This window comes from Zingiber officinale, chromosome 8A (genome assembly GCF_018446385.1).
Source record: "Zingiber officinale cultivar Zhangliang chromosome 8A, Zo_v1.1, whole genome shotgun sequence".
In the NCBI taxonomy this organism is placed as follows: domain Eukaryota; kingdom Viridiplantae; phylum Streptophyta; class Magnoliopsida; order Zingiberales; family Zingiberaceae; genus Zingiber; species Zingiber officinale.
In genome coordinates, this window is record NC_056000.1 from 17179665 (window position 1) to 17200689 (window position 21025).

At 36.4% G+C, this 21025-nt stretch overlaps 1 protein-coding gene and 1 pseudogene across 1 annotated transcript; one reads left to right on the plus strand and one right to left on the minus strand.

The window, feature by feature from the left end:
- Positions 1-182: 182 nt before the first annotated feature.
- On the minus strand, positions 183-3324 carry LOC122012812. Its single transcript, XM_042569461.1, has 6 exons — positions 3080-3324; positions 2901-2981; positions 2705-2801; positions 2374-2462; positions 839-950; positions 183-658 (listed from the first exon to the last, which is right to left on the minus strand). The coding sequence occupies exons 1-6, from the start codon at positions 3122-3124 to the stop codon at positions 429-431; spliced, it is 654 nt and encodes a 217-aa protein (XP_042425395.1). The 5' UTR covers positions 3125-3324; the 3' UTR covers positions 183-428.
- A 5715-nt stretch (positions 3325-9039) lies between these two features.
- Positions 9040-14469, plus strand: LOC122012813 (annotated as a pseudogene).
- The last annotated feature ends 6556 nt before the right edge of the window (positions 14470-21025 follow it).

Consider the following 21025-nt stretch of genomic DNA (forward strand, 5'->3'; position numbering starts at 1 on the left):
TGAGTATTTTATTTTACCTTTCGCAGAATCTTTACTATTGTATTTTTTGCATTCGTAGTTAACAAATTACATACGTAAACTCTCACTTTTATATTCCCATGTAAACTTTGATTATTATTTTTTCATTGTCAGCATTACAAATATGACTTAGGGTTATGAGTCAGCTTAAATAATTAAATTAATTAAATAGAATCACATATTAAGAGTTTATTTATCACAAAATTTCATTCTAAGATCATCAAATGTGATGTTTGGTACAATAATCTGAAATATTTTTCACAGATTTATTGGTATGAAGTCATAAATATAGATATGGCATGAATTCAATATGCATTATGACAACAATGTCATGATATATGTGGCATGCATACTCCATTATGTCTCCAATAATGCCAGCTAGCTGTATGATCAAAGAACATGTTAAAATTTTAGGAAGGTTTCATAAAGTCCAAGGCAAACTGCTGCTCGGTTGTTTGAGAACTCTTTCTCAATGAATAATTGGTCTGTGTTTCCAGGTTGCTGGTGGAGAATGAACTCACAGAGGACCTGAGCGATTCAGGCCCTTCTGTCGCAATTCTCTTGCATAGGGCGTCACAATTGCTTATCACTTCAGTAAGCCTGCCTTTGAGTTCACCAACATCTACCTGTAATTGATTCACTGCAACATTGGACAAAATGTCAAAAAAAATCAATTAATCATTTCAAATGGGAAAAAAAAACTTAGTCCGATGGCAACAGTGAACATCTTTTCTGCGTAACTGTGGAATAGAAATTGCCAAATGAACATCTAATTGTCTAATTCTTTGTCGATCTGATAATAGGAAGCGGAGAAGGTAACCTTCAGCCAGACTGTTAGCAGTTGATCTCATGGAGGAAACTGAATAATTGAAGCGCTGAAGAAGCTTAATTGCCAAAGCATCTGCAGTATCAATCTTGTTTTCGATCACTTCCTGCATCATTGGATTCATTTGTAATAGGAGAAATTATGGCAATCGCGGAGAAATGTAGGTATCAACTACTACCCAATGCACTAAAAATCTACTTAGCTATCGTTGTCATTTATTTTAGAATTTAATGTACCAAGACATGAAAAAGGGAACCTTGAATTACTTTTTAACAATTGGTCTATTATAGGTTAAAATGAATGGCTGTTGGTAACATACTAAAACTGGTAAAATAAGATGCTAGAAGATACATTTTTACCAATAATGAAGGATAACAAACTAAACTAAGAATACTCCCATGTGAATAATAACTGGAATTTTGTTTGACTATCAGTTCAACTCGAAACATGGTACTTTTCAGCACTTATCCAATAAGCCAGATCAAACAATCTCAGTTGAGCGACAGCTCATTAACAGTGATTCATAATAATTGTAATCTGAATGGTAGGAACTATAATTATGTCTATTATGGAAATTCCTGCATACTCTGAAAAAGGAAAGCTACCGTCCAGGCCATAGCAAGATTCTATTCAACATATTCTAGTTAATGTCCCCTATAACCAAATTCGTTTTCAAATATATTGCTGCACTATTGCAAAATTCTCACAGGCCGAGTATATATTCTTTGCAATTGCATGATCAAATGTGATTCCATTTTCTTGTTATCACTTTTATGCATCAAATCTAATCATTCTTCTATGATTCTATCAACATGAAGTATTATCAATTAACCATAGTAAAAGTATAAGTATCACACTCAAAATATTTCCTAACAAATTGCTGCACTAAAATACAATTTGCTCTAGCTAAAGTGATCCACAACTAATAGAAATGTAATGTATACGAGAGGATATTATAAGTATCCCGGAAAGAATATTTTTTTTGCAAATTGCTACATAATACATTGCAACTTGCTCTAACGATTGTGATCTATATCTGACATAGAAACATAATTATAACATATATGAGCGATCATATCAATTTAAAACAGGAAATATTTTCAAATCATAGACCTATCTATCAAAAGACAATAACAACCAACATAGACAAACGCCCTTCAAAAAAAATCTAGAGATCCACAGATCTCATATCAACTAGCATTGATTGATTTCTCACACAACTATTGTGTTCCATCAGCAATGTTGCTCTGTTTGCAATTCACAGATGAAACAACTTCTAGTCCTAGAACTCGGTATTTATCCAAAATCTATTGAAGTTAATCCAAAGGATAAGTGTAATTCTTCTTCGCACAGAATACTAGGTTAGCTCAACAATGCATTTACACACATTTATCAGGTGGAACCAATAGAAGCTTCCACTAGTCTTTGAGTCAGGAAGAAATAGTACAATCCAGGACAAGATAAATCTTGGAATGCATAGTACAAACACAATTTAATACTTAAAAAAGTTACATTAGACAGGATAATACCTGCTTCTTGCTGATTTTACTGGCCTTCTCTTCCTGCCACTCACGGTACACAGAGAAGAGCTCCGTCAGAACCTTTGGATTCAAAGTACCTAATATGAAGAGACCAGGAAAGCATCCAGCGATCACAATGGTGAAAAATTGACAAAGAGAGATGAAAATTATTCATATCTAAATACAAATACAGCTACGGATTTTATGATGTCTGAGCACTTTTATAATGCAAATTAACTACCAAACAAAATCTCTGTTCCGCAACATTGTTCGGAGCATTCAGCAAACCATACAATCTCATCAAAGTTGCAATCTTAAAAGAGTAAAGAAACAAGATCACCTGAAATAGGTGCGGACGACGATGACGAGGGTCTCCTGACAAGAATATCGGATAAGCTGGATTCCGTCGGAGGCGGCGAGTTAAGCAGCGGCGGCGCCTGCAACAATCAAAATCAACAAGAATATGAATAAGATTGAGTTTTCAAACTAAATAAGAACAATAAGCGAGTACCGAGCAAGAGGAATAGTAGTCCTACGATCTTGAGGGCCCTGACGCGATCCAGAAGGGGATCTACGCTCTCGGTCCTCTCAGAAACGGTGGTGATTTCATCGATCGGCTGAGAATATGAAAAAGGAGAAATTGACACGAAATAAAGGAGATAAATCAACGTAAAGAATCGAACATAAAGGATTTAGGGTTCGGAATCGGAGTAACTTGTTGCTGCTGTTGCTTGGAAAGGAGGGACTCGGAGGCGCCCATGGGAGTCCTTGTTACTTATCGGCAGTAGAGAAACCGCAGAAGGGCTCTCTGTTACCTGCCGGCGGTGGTTAGCTATGGCCAAGTCGCGGCTGATTGATCGCCCGTCCGGTGGCCGTCAGCATTCGCGTCGCCCGTCCGAATGTCCGATGAAATTGAAGCTAGATAGTCAATGAAAGTGTAGGGCTTCGATACCCGAAAGGCCGAAAATTGTCTCCTTTTTTTTTAAATAAAAATAAAAAGCACAATAATAAGTTTTTTTAAAAAATATATATTTTATGACTCATCATTAATAAATTTAAATATATAAAAGGTTTAATTCTAAATATTTGTTTTTTAAATAAAAAAAAATCTTATGTGGCCTGATATGTTTTTAATGGAAAGAACAGTGCAGATAAAAATAATAATAATGAAAACAGTAGAATGTAATAAAACAAATAAAACGGTAAGCTGCTGTAGATCATTAAATTATTAGGGATGATAATACATAAACACCATCAATTGTAAATAAAAACATAAAAAAATAGAGATAACTTTTTTTGATAATTTAAAAATATTGTAATAAATTAGTCCAGTTTCACAATGAAATCATGATCGAAACCGAATCTAACGCGATGCTTACTCTCCTGGTCCTCAAGTTCGTATCCACGTCTGTCTCTGATCACAATAACCCTTCTAAACCCTTTTGAATGGATAACTCAATCAGATATTCAAATCTTAAAATTTAATTTCATATTTTGTTCATCAAATAAATTTATAAAACACAGTGAGTTTTAACATGATGTCAACTTCATCAATAATTTAATCGTCGTCGTAGATGTATCTTATGTGGAAGTTCAACTATAATTATTTTATTATCACACCAAGTCGTGGATCTGATCCTGCATCCTATTGGAAGAGAAGATGATAATATTCATCCTAAATGTCTCAATATCTCCAATCCCTGATTACATATAGGCATATAAGATATCCAATCTACCGAAATATTTTTTATCCGTTAAGAATTACTCTCAAAACTTATTCGAACAAATATCAATCTGTATTAACCTGTGCAGGCTCCTAATTGATTCATTAGTGAAAAAATTCTCTTCAATGTTACCAATGAATTGGAAGCATGCCTCCCAACTATGATGCAATTGCAGAAGTTCATACAGTTTTTTTAAATATTTATAGTTTTATTCGCTTTATATTATAAGATATTTTCCTCTAATAAAATTACCAATCTAAAATATTGGACGGTTGGGTCATTTGCTCCGGGTATTTTTAAATTTGTTTTGATGACCGAGTCAGAATTAACAAAAAAAAAGAAAAAAGGGAGAATGAATTGATAGCTGAATGAATGAGTGAGATGTGAAGCCGATAAAAGATGACATTTGTTTAATAAGAAAAAGTGTGCGTGACTGAAATTCTGGAGACGCGAAAGGTTTAATAAGAAAAGTGTGCGTCACTCGTGACGCGTCTTATAAACAAAACTATCGTTGCGAAAGAGATTAAAAGGTTTAATAAACTACGCGTGAATCGCGTGGAATTAAGTTGAGCCAAAAGAAGCATTATGAGGCATTTTAAAATTTTGAAAGTGAGGTTTTGTTTACCTGCGCCGACGAGAGATGGGAAGAGAGCAGAGAGAAAGGATAAACAAAAAAGAAGTATTTTTTTTATTAATGAATTGAAATGATAACAGCGACAGAGATATTTTAATAATAAAAACAAAGAATTTAAGAGATGTTTTAGTGTTTTACTGTAATTAACTACTCAACTCAGGAATTATCCACCCAAATCCATTCAAGCATCGTGCGATAGCACATGAACAGAAAGGATAACCGTGAGAAGCGATCATGATTCATGGAGTATTAATATCCACCATGAGTGGGTATTCTGATGATAAATTTATATTATAAGAATAAGGTTTGAATAGTTCTCTTAGGAATGAGTTTTTATTTAGGAAGGAGATGAGAGAAAGGTAAAACAAGGGAAAGTAATTTTTGATCTTTTTAGGAAGGAGATAAGGGAAGGGGATAGACGGGTGGAGAACTTTTACCTCTGGTTTTTTATTGCCCAACTGACATAACTTTTTAGGTCTCAATTTAAAGTGTATGAGTATTCCTTTTAAAGTGTATGAGTATTCCTATCAACTTTCTTAAATACAAAATTTATTTTAAATTTTATATTTGATATAAAATTTTTATCACAGCTATTCTGTACGTTTCTTAAATCTGGATTTTAAGAATAATATTTTTCTAAATATATGGAACAAAATTTATTTTATAAATATTAAAATATTATTTAATTTAAGAGATTAAAATAAATAAATATATATATATATATAAGGGAGAAAAAATAATAAAAAAAATATGATAAATTATAGAAAAATTGATGGATTATATACTGAAAAATAAATTTAATAAAATAATATTTTATCTTAAATTATAAATTTTGAACAGGTGGATGAATAAAATTATCCTTCCTTGCTCTTTCCTCAATTTCCTCCTTTTAGCAATTTTTGCTGTGCATCTTTTTGGATTTCTTGATTATTCATTGTGAACATTTTTTAATTTATCCATTGACTGATAGAAAATTTTTATAAGATTAGATTGATCATCCTCGGACTAAATTAAATAGGAGTTCAGATCCTCTGTCTTTAAAATTTCTTATCTCCGCGTTTCACTCATCGTTCCAGTTCACCGTTGGAGGCCATCGTCCTGAACAACACACTATATTCTTAGGGAAGGTGAATCTAGAAGGATCATTGTCGGCACGATCGATGTGGAAATTCAGCCGGATCACTGTCGGCACGATCGGTATGGGAATTCAGTCGGATCTCAAGTGATTTTTTTTCACCATTGATCTGAGCTCTTATTCAAATCCGATCAGATTCTGATTCTGATCCCCTTAAGTTTATCTTCCCTCATAATGTAGTATTAATTGGATCGGTAGTTGGAGACCATCAACGATAGACTTAAGGGATGAGTAAAATATGAAGACTAGATATTTTAGGCATAAAGATCCGATCCAGCCAAACAAACCATAAGAGGATGGTCGATGTAGTTATTTATCTCGACGGACAGCGGAGACGTATGGGATGAATCTTATTGCATGACATCTCAATTAAATAGGGTCCACAGTGTCCTTTTCGAGGTGGGGAGTGCAAATGGGTGCAGGGGCCCACAGGCTTCCGCTTTATCTTTATTTAAAGACATCTAAAAGTCCGTCTGCCGACTTGGCATCCACCACCTTCACATTTTTGGGACGGTGCGAAAGATCTAATTTGATTAATTTGGATTAAAAGACAATTCCCGATTTGGTGACATGAAACGCTCTCACTATAGTTAAAAAAAAATTGAGTTCCTTTTATAATTTTACTTATTTACTATTTTTTGCCAGGAGATAGCAAATATAAAAGTAAGTGTATGTTTTGACTATTTTTAAAAATGCCTTTTTTTAAAAATTAATTGGATAAACAAAATTTAGTCACAATTATTGTGGCGCTTTTTCCGAAAAAATAAGGTGAAGGAAAAATAGTCAAACGTGAGTCGGTGATGAGTCTAAAATCATATTTTATAGCAGACAAGCACAGCTTAGAAATGTTATCCTGCTTATTTTATTCTGCACATTTCGATAGCTTCTAATTTTTATTTTTAGATTTGAGTTTTTTTTACTTAATACTATACATTAAATTCTAAACAAAATGTTACTGATAAAATCGAGCGTTTAAAAAAAATTAAAAATGATATATATATATATATTTGGGAGGTGTGATTTAATAATAAATATAAAAATAATAAAAAATATATTTTAAATTAATAAATCATCAATAATTAAAATTAATATCGGAATCTCCTTATTTTTATCCTCATTATGGTTGGCTCTCACAATCAATTGAAATATTGATTTTTTTATAAAAAAAATTATTTTCAGTTATACTAATACAATTTTATCTTTAGAGTTTATGGGTTGAATACCTTTTGCTATCGACGATGTCCACGATACGTGCATTTCAATATTTTTTTAAAATTTTTTGAGTTTTTTTCACTTAGAGGTATATAATTTAGGATTTAGGGATTAATTTATAGCATTAGGTAGGAACATATTAAATTGAATTTTTTTTTGTAAGTGTAATAATTACCGGTGTTAATTTACACAAACCAATAAAAAAAACTAGTACCGGTTTACATCACGTTAGTGTCCGTTTACATAAACTAACACCATTGGTGTTGGTTTTGTGCAAACCAGTACATTGGTGTTGATTATGCATAAACCAGCACGATTATTGGTGTTCATTTTTAAAAACTAGTACTAATAAAAAATTAACATCAACCGTTTATATAAATTAGCATCAACTACTAATGTTCGTTTGCACTACATTAGTACTAATTTACATAAACTAGTATCACTGTTGGTGCTAATCATTAACTATCCGTATCAACGTTGATTTTAAAATCTGCACCAATATTAATACTGATTTATATAAACTAGTATCATTTTGCAGGTATAGAAGAGAAATAAAAAAATTAATTTTAATTGTATCATATCATTCATGTGGATGTCCTCTTCTGTAGCTCATGTAAGATTGTATATTATATATTATCGTAAAAAAAAAGGGTACCTTTTTACGTTTTTGGTTGTTTACATTCATTTCCAAGAAATTAGATGTCTTGTTAATCACAACATATTCTTATTAACTCCCATGTGCCATTTAGAAACGTTCATTCATTTGCTTAATTAAAAAAAACAATTCCATGATGCCTTGCAGCTTTCCGAATATCTAAATATTTTTTACTTTATTATTTTTAGAAGAAAAAATTATAGCAACTAAAATGTTATTATAGAACAGTATTTATAAATATTCCGAACTGTTTTAATTAAAATTTTATAGTTTTTAAATGATAAACACCGATACGCGAAATCACTTGTGCACAAGTACAACACAAGATAGCTAATTATTGTTTAAAGCCAAAATAAAATCATTTCACTTTATGGGTAGACTATATATAGAGTTGAAAGTAAGGTGATAAACAAATGATAAAATCATTTAATTAAATTAATTTAAAAGTCCTTTTAACATGCGTCAAGATCATAAGTTGATGGTTAGTGTAGAAGGCCATCATACGAATGTGACTTGACTTTTTTTTTTAATGAAAAATAAATAAATGGTAGTAGGGAATCCTGATATATTAATTTAGATTAGTAGCATGATAGAAAAATAGTTAGAGTATCCATATCAGTTATCTTATTCAAACATTTTATTTTAAATTTTAGATAGAATAATTAAAAATTTTTTACATCAACTACTCTATCCATTTCTAAATTTAAATTTGATGAATAATAATTCTCTAAATTTAAGAAATGAAATTTCTATTTTAAAACTAAAATAATATATATTTTTTAATGTCTCTCCTTTCACTCAATCTTTTCAATCTCTCCTTCCACTCATTCCATAAATATAATAATTAAAAAATAGAAAAAAGATAAGAAAATAATAAAAAAATTAAGGATGATGAAAATTTTAGGATGATTGATGTAATGTGTAGTAAAATTGATTATCTAAATTTAATAAAATAAATTATTTATTTTAAATTTTAGATATAGTAATAAAAATATTGACGTGGATGCTCAAATCTCTATCGTCTCTACACAGGCATAATTTAAAGTATGATTATGAAGATATAATTTTAAAATGATAATATACAAAGGGTAGATAAATTGATATATTCAATAAGTATTGGATTATTATTTTTATTATACAAAAGCATTTATCTGTTTTAAACTTATCGGCGGTAACACACCCAATGTATACCAGAGGCTCCAAGAGGTCCGTTTTTCTGTTTGGTGTTTTGAGTGAGACTGCTTCGGCCACCAGCTATAATCGCATCACACGGTCCGGTTAAGGCGTGATACGCACGTGACGCCGCAGTGTTCCCGGCGCGGTGATGGGCTTCGTGTTATAAACTAGAAACAGTGCGTTGCTGCCGCCTCCGTCCTCCTCCGGTTTCCCGAGCTCTGGTTCTATCGCCGGCCATTGATCTGCGCGAGATTTCTTACTCTTAGCGAAGATTCCTCGAGCTGAAGCCTTGCTCTTCGATTCGGCGATGGCGGAGGCGAACGACGCGGCGGGGCTGCGTGCGGCGTGCGAATACTGCGGCGAGGCGCCGGCCGTGCTTTTCTGCCGCGCGGACTCGGCTAGGCTTTGCGTGGCTTGTGACCGCCTCGTGCACACGGCCAACACCCTGTCTCAGAAGCACGTGCGCTCGCTGATCTGCGACAACTGCGGGGCGATGCCAGCCGCTGCTCGGTGCGTCGCCGACGGTCTCGCCCTCTGTGCCGACTGCGACTGGGACTCGCATGGTGGATCCGAAGACGGAGGGGGCGGAGCGAACCATCGCCACCACCACCACCCGGTGGTCCCGATCGAGGGGTTTTCCGGATGCCCCACCGCCCTCGAGCTCGCCGTCTCCTGGGGTTTCGATCTCGCCGCCTCCAAGGATCTGGATCATCCCCCTCCTCAAACTTTAAACCTTCCTCCCGATCAGTTTCTCTTCGATTGGTCGTCTTTGGATCCAGTTCCAGGAGCCGATCTAGAGTTTAAGGACCTCTATGTGCCATGCGCCCCCAAAATCCAGAGCGTGGGGGTTAAGCGGCCAAGGAACCCCCACAATATGCATCAGCTGTGCCAGCAACTGATGGAGATTTCCAGGACGGAACTGGGCGCTGCCGCGGCCGGCGATGTTAGCCCGAGCTCGCCGTACCGGACTGCTACAGGAAGCTTCGAGGATCTCCAGGAGTCTCAGCCAATGCCGTTCACCTCACTGCTCATGCTTGCACCGACAGAGCTGAAGGGGAGCGATCGGCTCTTGGAGGAGAACGATCTGCCGTGGGATTACGGACCCCCGGAAAATTCCGCGCAGGTTAATTTCTCAATTTTCTTTGTCTTGACTTTTCTTGAATTTGTTGGCAGCTACTTTAGCAAGTTATCTTTACTTTTCTGGATACAGTTGGATTAAAATTGCTTTTTCTATGAAAAGATCTATTGATCTCGGTCGTTTGCATGATGTTTCAAAAAAGAATTTCTCAACTGTGAGAGCAATTTCCGGAGAAGGAAGCGTTGCGTCAACGCTGGTTGACCATTGTTGATTCGAGGATTTACATGCCATTTGGGTAAACAGTGTTTGATTTAGACTGTTCAATGATAAGTTTGAATTTTCCAGTCCAAGATATTTGCCAACATAATAGAAAATAATATAATTAATTGAATATCATTAATGAGATAGCTTTGCTTACAGCTCAATAAAAGGGTAAGATTGTAACCTACTCTTAATAATTGATTAATTGGGATGACAACGATGATGATGGTCCAAACGCCTAAATTAGTCATATGTTACACGAGATTTGAATAATTGGGCCCAAAACTGCCCTTCTAGACGTTGAACTGTTCAGAACCTTAGATCCCAGCAGTCTAAAAATATTAGACCCAATTGTTTAACCAACAATGGAAATTTACAATATGCACATTGTTGTAGAATTTTGTTGCCTATTTCAATTTTGCCTCAGTCACCAGCTACTTAATTTGCATCTGAGATTATGTATGTTTGATAAGGATTATAAAACATCTTTATTTGTTTTTATTGATTAATTGAGCTCGTCTTTAGATCCCAAATGTCATATTTTCATCCTCATTATAATTGTAAAATATTCTCAAAAGTTTGGCTGTGTGACACAAACATTGAAACATTGCCCATACAGTTTGACGGTTTATTCTCTGGAATATAATAAGAGAACTCAAATTTAGAACAAATATCACTATCTTCTGCTTGAACATCTTGTAATATTTATTAATGAATCTTACAGCGACAATGCAGAGGATAGGTGCAGAAACTAGTCCCTTGAGCAGGTTAATTCATACTGTGGATGCTTATGTTTTTCATACGAGGAAAGTACATTATGAAGCTGAACTGTGCAATGTTTCTTTCCATAACATAATCATTGAAAATTATAACAACTTACAAAGAAACAGGTACTTTAATCTGAAATCCATACCTGCATAATATCATCTTTTATCAGTATCCCAATTGTTTTTTTTTTCGACAAATCAAATAATTGTTTAAATAATATGAATCTTCCTAGTTTCTTCTATGCCAATCTGTGTATCATACCATCAGTTTTTTCATAGCTTTTCTTCTTACAATATTTGAAATTCTCAGATATGGGATTTTAACCTTGGGAGATCAAGAGACCAGAAGGAATGTAGTGCACTTGAAATGGCATATGGCGCCCACAACACTGGTTTCATGATCAAGAGTTACGATGATCTTCTCAAGGAGAATTCATTCACAACTAAGAAAATGGTGGATGACAAAGGCGACCCAAGTTGTCCCTCCTCAAATGATGACATCTTGTCATTTAATGCGCACCGCATACAGTCTAATAACGTGAGTAGAGTTGCTGTTCGATTCTTGAATACTTTACATAATATGTCCGATGTTATCTTGATTTCTGTTCTCTCCGGAATCCATCAAGTAATATTTTGCATATTTCACACCTTTTATGATTAAGATTTCTCCATTTAGGAGCTATTCCTTTTCCTTTTTTTTGTTCAAGCTATTATATATCCTTTGAATTCTCTTAAATAGACATTCCTATATTTGATTGCAATAATGAATTTATAAAACCAAATTCTTATTAAATTGTGATTCCCTATTATATACATTAGGAATATGGATTCCTTACTCTATCTAGAAATATATATTTCATTGTTCAAATAATACACATTCTTAGACTCTCCGATAAATATATATTATGACTAATATAGGAAGTAAGGCAAGAGAAGGCAAGCAGAGTAATTAGGCAAAACGAGCTAGAAAAAATCAATCCATTTGAATGGGTTGGACAAGTCGAATTAGTCAAGCAAGTTGGATGGGTCTGGTAGAGCCACTTTGAGTGAGTTATTGTGCCTACTGGGTTAAGTGCATTGATCAAGCTTGAGAACCAAGCCTGTTGATCATGTCATGTGTGGATAGGTTAAGCGAGCTAGACAAGCCAATTAGATAGAGATTATCAGGCAAACTAGATGTTTGATTGGTTCGAGGGGGTCAAGTGAACCAAACAAATAAGTTCAATGGGCTGAATGAATTTACCAAGTAGGATATACTAGTTGGATTGGCTGAATCAAGTTGGATAGATTGAAAAGGTGGACTGGTCGGAAGTGGTAAGTCAAGGAAGTCAATTACAGCTAGTTTGACCAGAAGGTTGTGGATTAACAAGTTGGCTGGTCCCGGGTGAGCAGGGTAGGGGATCTTACTAGGCAAGTTAAACACACTAAAATATCCTGGCTTTTTAATTTCATCAACATGGAAGTCTTAGGTTAACCCTAACACCCTCCACCTGATCTGAAAGTCATGTACTTTTGAAGCCGTTCTTGTTTTTTCCTTACTCCTTGCTACTGAAAACCCTTAAAAGCATCTAGTAGCTGTTTGGATTCACCACTAATATGCATGAATAGCAATGCTAGTCTTAAGAGATCATTTTTAGCTAGCAAGGATAAAGAAGCAAACAGAGAGCTTTGTTTAAGGGAAGAAACAAGTAGAATACTTAGAACTCTTCGGTAGAGGTTATGGTATGAGGTGTGATTCTTTTCCCTATCATCGCCTTCATGTTTCTGGTGGAGGTATAGTGGCGTGGGTTTAGCACACTAAAGAAGATGTTGGTGCGCTTTTGGGATTTCTTGAGCAGTTCACAAATGGAACTGGTATTTTCCAAGATGTTGTATTTGGGCACACCTGCCCAATCGACTTGGGGATCATTGCCATGCAAATGAGGCTGTTGATTGAGTTGATGAGTCTCAATTGGGCAAAAGGCAATTATGCTCACCCTAGCACTCTCGTTAGTCTGCCCTAGGATCGTCACAGAGAGGTAAATCATGGTGACTGAGAGGTAAGATGGATGGGAGGGTGATTTATGCCGGGTGTAGGGATTTACACCCTGTCAACCCCTAGATTTGACCCTCCGTGCATTGAGCAAATTTGTCATCTACTTGTCATCTCAGCTAAGCCCGTGGGGCGAGTTGATGAGTCTCAACATAACATTCAAGTGGGCTCTTGATTCCATCATCAAAAGGAATAATTTAGGGTTAGTGCTGATCAATCAAATAAGTCAGACCAACTTGTAAATATATTTAAAAAATCAAAAGGTTTAAACTTGAAAAGAGCTCTAAAAATACTCTTTTCGATTAAAAAAAAATTATGCCAGGGAATCATTTCTTCATTTTCTATTTATATGGGTAAGAAATAACAAAGTAAAGCAGTCATACTCCACCTAGGCTATAACTTTTTCTAAAAGTCGTGAATCGAAATAAAAAACATCTCTTGGGTAAGCTTTATGACCGAGAGGTCCTAATATTTGTCATCATTTTATTCCTTTTTTTAAAGTACACTTTACAAATCAAACCTAAGAATAGACATTTCATGGCTATTTTATTCCATAGACCACCTAAAAAATCTATTTCTATTATGTTTCTTATCTATTTCTTTCCTTTCGTACAAATAACTATCCTGTTTTTCTTAATAATAATTTCATTTCGTAAACCAAACTTAACAGACCTTTCTGTTATCTCCTTATTCCAGCAGAACACAGCAAAGCCTGCAGCCAAATTGAAGCACAATTCAACCCACTCAGTTAAAGGACCAACATCCTCGGTAAACATGTCGACTGTACTATTTACTTCATCGCAAGATCATGGCAGTGTCAAACAAATTTCTTTCGGTGAAACATCATCCGGCAATGACCTGATCAAAGAAACAAAGATGGACGGCGAGCTGTTGGCGAAAAACAGGGGCAACGCCATGATACGCTACAGGGAGAAGAAGAAAACTCGCAGGCATGCATATAAAATCTTTCACATTCATGCACAATTTCGATAGATTTTGTATGTGTTTTGATTTTGACGTGTTATGATTTGGATTATGCACAGATACGATAAACAGATTCGTTATGAGTCTAGAAAGGCAAGAGCTGACACGAGGAAGAGAGTGAAGGGTCGATTTGTGAAGTCCACCGAGGAGGAATAGATGTTGGAAACGGGATATAAATGGAGTTGTGATCATAGGTAACCTGTAAATAGGCCAGGTGTTGTTGCTGATCAAAGTCTAAATTGTTCTGGTTTGATGTATAGCTCCTAGTCCAGTAATTTGAGTATCATACATAGTTGCCAGCTGGATAGAAAATCTAGGAGGTCGCTCGGTACTTAATTTATCTTGCTTCATCTCAATGTTTTGGAATCCTTGATAAGGGACGTTTAGGGTGAGTGAAATAACTTGGATAGAAAATATATAAAAATAATATATATACATTTTATGATATCACATGATTTTAGTTTAGAATTTAGGGATTAAATTAGAATATTAAGTAAAAATAAAAATTCAAATAAAAAAAATTAGAGGCTCAGGGGACTTGCAAGGTAAGATGTGCAAGACAACATCCATAGAGCTCTCTACATATGTGATTGATATGATATCTGATTTCGGTCCTCAAATCTTACATGCATTTGGATGTCTAGATCATTTTTGAGCGCATATATATATATATATATCACCCATTTGATATAGATTCCTGGATGATCCTTACATGTCTAGGTATACAGGCTAACAAGTGGTTATCTATGCGACCCGGCTTCATGACAAGTACACGTCATGTTTTTTTCGCTTGAATCAAAATCTTCTCGCCATGAAACATCCGAATCACTCATCCCTCCTCGTTGAAATCCTAACTTGTGATTCTCCTCGGCGCGTCCACCCTCGCTGTGACAAGCTCTCATAGGCGTCGTCGAAGCTAGGGTTCATAGTAGTTTGCAAAATCGCTTCACCATCTCTTGTCGCAAAATCTCACAGTCGTCCTCGTGGCAAACCCTCCCTCACTGCAACAAGCTCTCACAGACGTTGTGGAAGATAGGGTTCGCAGTGGTCCACAGAATCTCCTCACCCTATCTTGTCACAGAATCTCGTAGTCATCCTTGTGGCAGACCCTCCCTCATGCCTCCCTTCCCCGTCTCATCGAATTGAGGGTTTCCCGTACCTCCCTCACTTGCCGCGATGTAGCTAGCTTGCCCCTTTTAGAAATTTATTTATAATGCTTTCTTGTCTGAGTATCCTTTATGTTATGGTTATTAGAATAAATATGCAAATCACAAGGCACAACTCTACATTTTACATGTCGAGGAAACCTATGAAACGACTCTCCTAACAAAGCCATATTCTATTGATATATGGGTCAAATACTATAGCTTTGGTGTCTTAATATATGAGAATCCTATGGACATTCAGATATAAGTTTTTATTAATGCAACATTCTATTGTTGCTGATTCATGCTAAATTGGACAAAATTTAGGGAATTTTTAATCACAGAAATCACGTTTTGAAATGACGTTTTGAAATTTCAAATCACATTTTGTACTTGAACAGGCCATGCAAAACAAAAACAAGATGAAAACATCATATTGACAGAGCTTATGTTTTACATCTATGAAGTTTATTATCAAACCTTCTTTTTTTAAATAATTAGCAGATGGATATCAATATTGAATTCACATTGATCAATAATTTAGGAAATTTAAATATGATTTACAAAATTTTACAAAAATGATTGACAAATTAAGCTTCAAAATTATATACAACCACTAGCATATGAATTTGAAGACATTAATTTCAAAAAAAAAGTAATGCAAGTTAAATTATTTACCTCCTACTCATAATTTCTAATGTTTGATTAGAAATTCCTTAAGTTTTGTCCAATTGGTATGAATCAGCAACAATAGAATGTTGCATCAATAAAAACTTGTACCTTTGAATGTCTATATGATCCTCATATATTAAGACATAAAAGTTACAGTGTTTGACCCATATATTAACAGGATATGGCTCTGTTATGACATCCCTTTCGTAGGTTTCCTTGACCTCATGCAAAATATAGAGGGTGCCTTGTGATTTACATACTTATTCTAGTAACCATAATACAAAGGATACTTGACAAGAAGACATCATAAATCAATTTCTAAAAATGAGTTTTTACCTCGGCGAGGATCAGACTAGCTTCATCATGACGAGTGAGGGAGGCACAGGAAATCCTTGATTCAGCACGACAAGTAAGGGAGGCATGAGGGAGGGTCCGCCACGAGGACGGCTACAAGATTCTGTGGCAAGAGAGGGCGAGGAGATTCTATGGATCGCTGCGAACCCTAGCTTTGACGACAAATTTATATATATATATATATATATATATATATATATATATATGATTGAGATGATTCAACTAATACAAGAGGAAGCACAAGTGGATTGAGGTGGGCAGCCTTTCTCCAGTTCGTCTAAATCCGAAAGTAAACAACCAACTTACTATATTTTCAAATTTTCTTATATTTTGAGCAATTAAATTACATCTAAAGTGAAATCGGACTTGATCCTGTCCGAAAATCAGGAAGATGGTTGGCTGAGGATATAACTTCTTTATTGACTGGATATAGACCTTGCTTCGCTCTGCAATACAAGAAACGTCAGTGCCGAGCTAGGAAAGGGGTCCCCGACGTTGACCCTCCGACACTCAAGTCAATCATCGGAAAGATGGAAGGAAGTGGAGCAATAGTAAGTACAGACATGAATAGTAAATAACACGTACCTACTCCGGTGCCAGGACCATAGTGAATAACGCGTACCTAAGTTGATGCATGGACCCCCCTTTATATAGCACCCCAGTGGAGGACTTGTATGCTCCTCGAGGTGTGGGCACATTCTCCAAATTGTCCTATAAAAGAACTTGTCAGTAAAGTGTCTCTGACACCATACCTTAACAGGGTATGCAAATCCCTTATGAGACAGTAGAAGCTTCCGTCATACGATCCGCCTATTGACCATGCATCGTTGTCAGTGACATTATCTCCCAAATGGATATTAAAAGATATGAAAGGAGTTTCACTGTTTGGCCAAGCGGGGGAGCCGCTCGGTCGACCTCTTCTGCTTCCCTACAATAACTCAGTTTGGTAGACTATTTCCGCCCAACCGGACTAACACTCCGATCGCCCCAACATTCCTCTACTCCTCAATGAGCGTCTGATGACTTGGATGTACGAGCACTCTACTTGAACCAACCTTTTTTCGATCAGGTGCTTCACGCCCGATCGACCACTGGAGTAGAGCTCCACGCGCCCCCCATTGGTTCTTTGGTATTGACATCCAAGTTGGCTGCTATCTCCGCCCTTTGACCCGCACTTGATGGCCCCCCTTTATCACCGCATCACAAGATTTCCCCTCAAGTCTAGTTGAAGATGTTGGTCCCTTTGGAGGCCGGCAAGAGGGGAGGGGTGAATTGCCCTACAAAATAAAACTCGAACCTTTCTCGGATTTCAACTATATCATAAACACTTGTAATAAAAAGTAGAGACTAAGTAAAGAAATCATACACCAGAGATTTACTTGGTTGCAATCAGAGGATTGCTAATCCAAGGAAAGTAAGCGCACTATGATCTCCTCTGGGCGGAGAAGCCTCTTTACAATGTTGACAACACAAATGAAAAGAACACAACTGAAAGCACAGAAAGAATTGATTACAAGTTAGTTGTTCTGAATGTGCAGACCAGTACTATATTTATAGTACTGGTCCGGGCGCCTGGAAGGAGTTCCGAGCGCCCTGGAGGGGATAAAATTCTATCCCCAACGATCAGATCGCGTTTGACGCGATCCTGATCAAAATCCAGCTCTGGGCGCCCTGAAGGGTTCCGGGCGCCCCAGAGGGCTCCGGGCGCCCCGGAGCCCAAAGTCAACAATGTTGACTTTTTCGCCTTCGGTTCAGCTCGTCTCGGTCCGGGTCTTGTTCGCTCCGGCTCCGCTAGCTTGGGTGATCTCGGCCATCCGGAATAGGGCTCACCCGAACTCAAATTCCGGCCTTCTCCTCGAGCAGCCTTCCTTCCCGGTTTCTCGTCCCTCGAACGCCGCGCACGTTTTTCTCGTCCACCGGTGTACTCTTCCGCGGTCACCTCATCCCTCGGATGCACCGAGCCCGTCGGCTCTCTCCCCGTGCCGTCCTTCTCGCTAGCCGCGTCTTCCGCTCGACTTCCTGTGTTCCTAAGCTCCTGCACACTTAGACACAAGGGTTAAACAAACACAGGACCTAACTTAGCTTGTTTGATCACATCAAAACACCTTGGGGTTCCAACAATCTCCCCCTTTTTGATGTGAGCAACCCAAGTTAAGTTAGGGTAAACATATGCAGTAAAAATAATTTATATTCAAATAAGTCCAAATATTTTTCAAATGAAAAATTATATTACCTTCCCCTAGACTTAACATACTTCTCCCCCTTTGATCACATAAAAATTGAGGTTATAAACAAGTCTAAGGTAAATTCAAACAAAAACTTTGAGTGTAAAATATTTAAAAATGTCTAAGTAAAGACACTCTTCAGAATTTTTCTTTTGAGAAAAATTTAAGTAAAACATTTTCAGATAAAAACAGTCATAAGTGTTAAAAAAAATTTTAAGTTTGAAACTTATCTCAACATTCCCCAAATTTTTTTTTCTAATTAAAAAAAATTCTAAGTTAACTTTAAGAAAAATTATAAGGCAATATTATCAAAAAAAATTCTAAGATAACTTTCATAAAAAAATTTCTAAGTCAATTTTCATAAAAATTTCTAAGATAATAAAAAAAATTTCTAATTTTTTTTTAAAAAATATTTTCTAACACAAATTGAATAGCTTTTTTTAAAGCATTAAGTAATTTAAATTAATGTTTTTTCATTTCGATACTTGGCTTCTAGGTCTTGGCGAGACACTAGGCCTTCTTGGTTATTAGAGCAACAACCACTTCCTTAGACAAAGCCTCATAAAGAAATTAGTTGTTTAATTTTCTTGCTGAAAATGCTAAGTCTAATTTTAATTTTAAATTAAATAGGTTTTTGGAACCTAATAGAGGTTCCTACCTACAGGATTAACCAAGTATTTCCTAGGCATATAGATTTTTGATATATTTCTAATTTGACTTTGATGAAATCTATAATACCAATTTAAACCTCTATAATTCCTAAAAGTAAAAATATTTGAGCCATTAGATTTTTTCAATCTTTCTATTTCTTCTTTTAATTTTTCATTTTCAATTTTCAATTTTTCAAAATCCTCTATAAGACATGATTTTGCCAAAATTCTCTTTGTTTCTAAAATTTTATTTTCTAATTTGGCATTTTTATTTTCTAATTTATACATGGATTTAGTCATAGCTTTGATACCAAAGTAAAGTTCATCAGGGGATAAGAGGCATACCTCACTTATCATATCAGACTTGAAGCCTGAATCTCCCCCTGCTTCGCTACTTCCATCTGAGGTCGCTCCCCCTTCATCGATGCTGGGTTCTGATGTACTTTGTCCTTCGTAGCTTGCCATCAGTGCTATCCCGACATATTCTTGAGCTTCTGATTCGGATGAAGAACTATCGTCCCAAGTTGCTTTTAGGTTGTGTTTCTTGGGTGTCTTCATTTTGACCTTCTTGAGTTCTGGGCAGTCTTCCCTTAGGTGTCCCTCCTTCTGACACTGGTAGCACCGTACCTTTTTTCTACCTTTTTGATTCTTTTTATTCTGCATTTTGAATTTATTAGATCTAAACAACTTTTTAAAGTTTCTTACCATGTACGCTTCTTGATCGTCTTCGGAGTCTGACTCGGGTTTATCCTTGTTGGTTGCATTCAGTGCCATAGTCTGGATTATGTCCTTTGATATCTCTGCACATCTAGTTTCGTGTAATTCAAGGGTAGAAAAACATTCCTCTAATGTACTTACCTCCAGGTCCTTTGAGATGTAGTAGGCGTCGATGATTGATGTCCACTCCGGAGTTCTGGGAAACGCGTTGAGTGCGTAGCGTATGCTGTCCCGATTTGTTACTGTTTCTCCAAGGTTCTCAAGATCAGTAATCAGTTCTTTTACCTTTGCGTGTAGATTGACTACCTTCTCACCTTTTTCCAGACGAATGTTCATCAACTTGTTCCGGAGGATGTCTCTTCTTGCGAGCTTCGCTTCAGACGTGCCTTCATGGAGTTCCAGGAACTTCTCCCAGAGTTCTTTAGCAGATGAATAGCTTCCGATGCGGTTGACCTCTTGAGGTGGTAACACACTCAGCAGGTGATATTCCGCATGGCTATTTGCTACAGATTCACTCTGCTCCTTCTTTGTCCAATTGCTCTCTTCTTTTTCTTTTCCATCTTGATTCGTTGGAGCTAAAAAACCATACTTCATTATAAACCGAATTTCGAAATCAGTTATTAGGAATACCTCCATACGACGCTTCCAGTCTGCGAAGTTCCCCTCGAATTTTGGCGGAACGATGCTTGGTCCGACCATCTTGTTGCTTCAATCGGCGGTTAGTCCTCCAGAAACGCCTTGCTCTGATACCACTTGTTGGTCCCTTTAGAGGCCGGCAAGAGGGGAGGGGTGAATTGCCCTACAAAATAAAACTCGAACCTTTCTCGGATTTCAACTATATCATAAACACTTGTAATAAAAAGTAGAGACTAAGTAAAGAAATCATACACCAGAGATTTACTTGGTTGCAATCAGAGGATTGCTAATCCAAGGAAAGTAAGCGCACTATGATCTCCTCTGGGCGGAGAAGCCTCTTTACAACGTTGACAGCACAAATGAAAAGAACACAACTGAAAGCACAGAAAGAATTGATTACAAGTTAGTTGTTCTGAATGTGCAGACCAGTACTATATTTATAGTACTGGTCCGGGCGCCTGGAAGGAGTTCCGGGCGCCCTGGAGGGGATAAAATTCTACCCCCAACGATCAGATCGCTTTTGACGCGATCCTGGTCAAAATCCAGCTCCGGGCGCCCTGAAGGGTTCCGGGCGCCCCGGAGCCCAAAGTCAACAATGTTGACT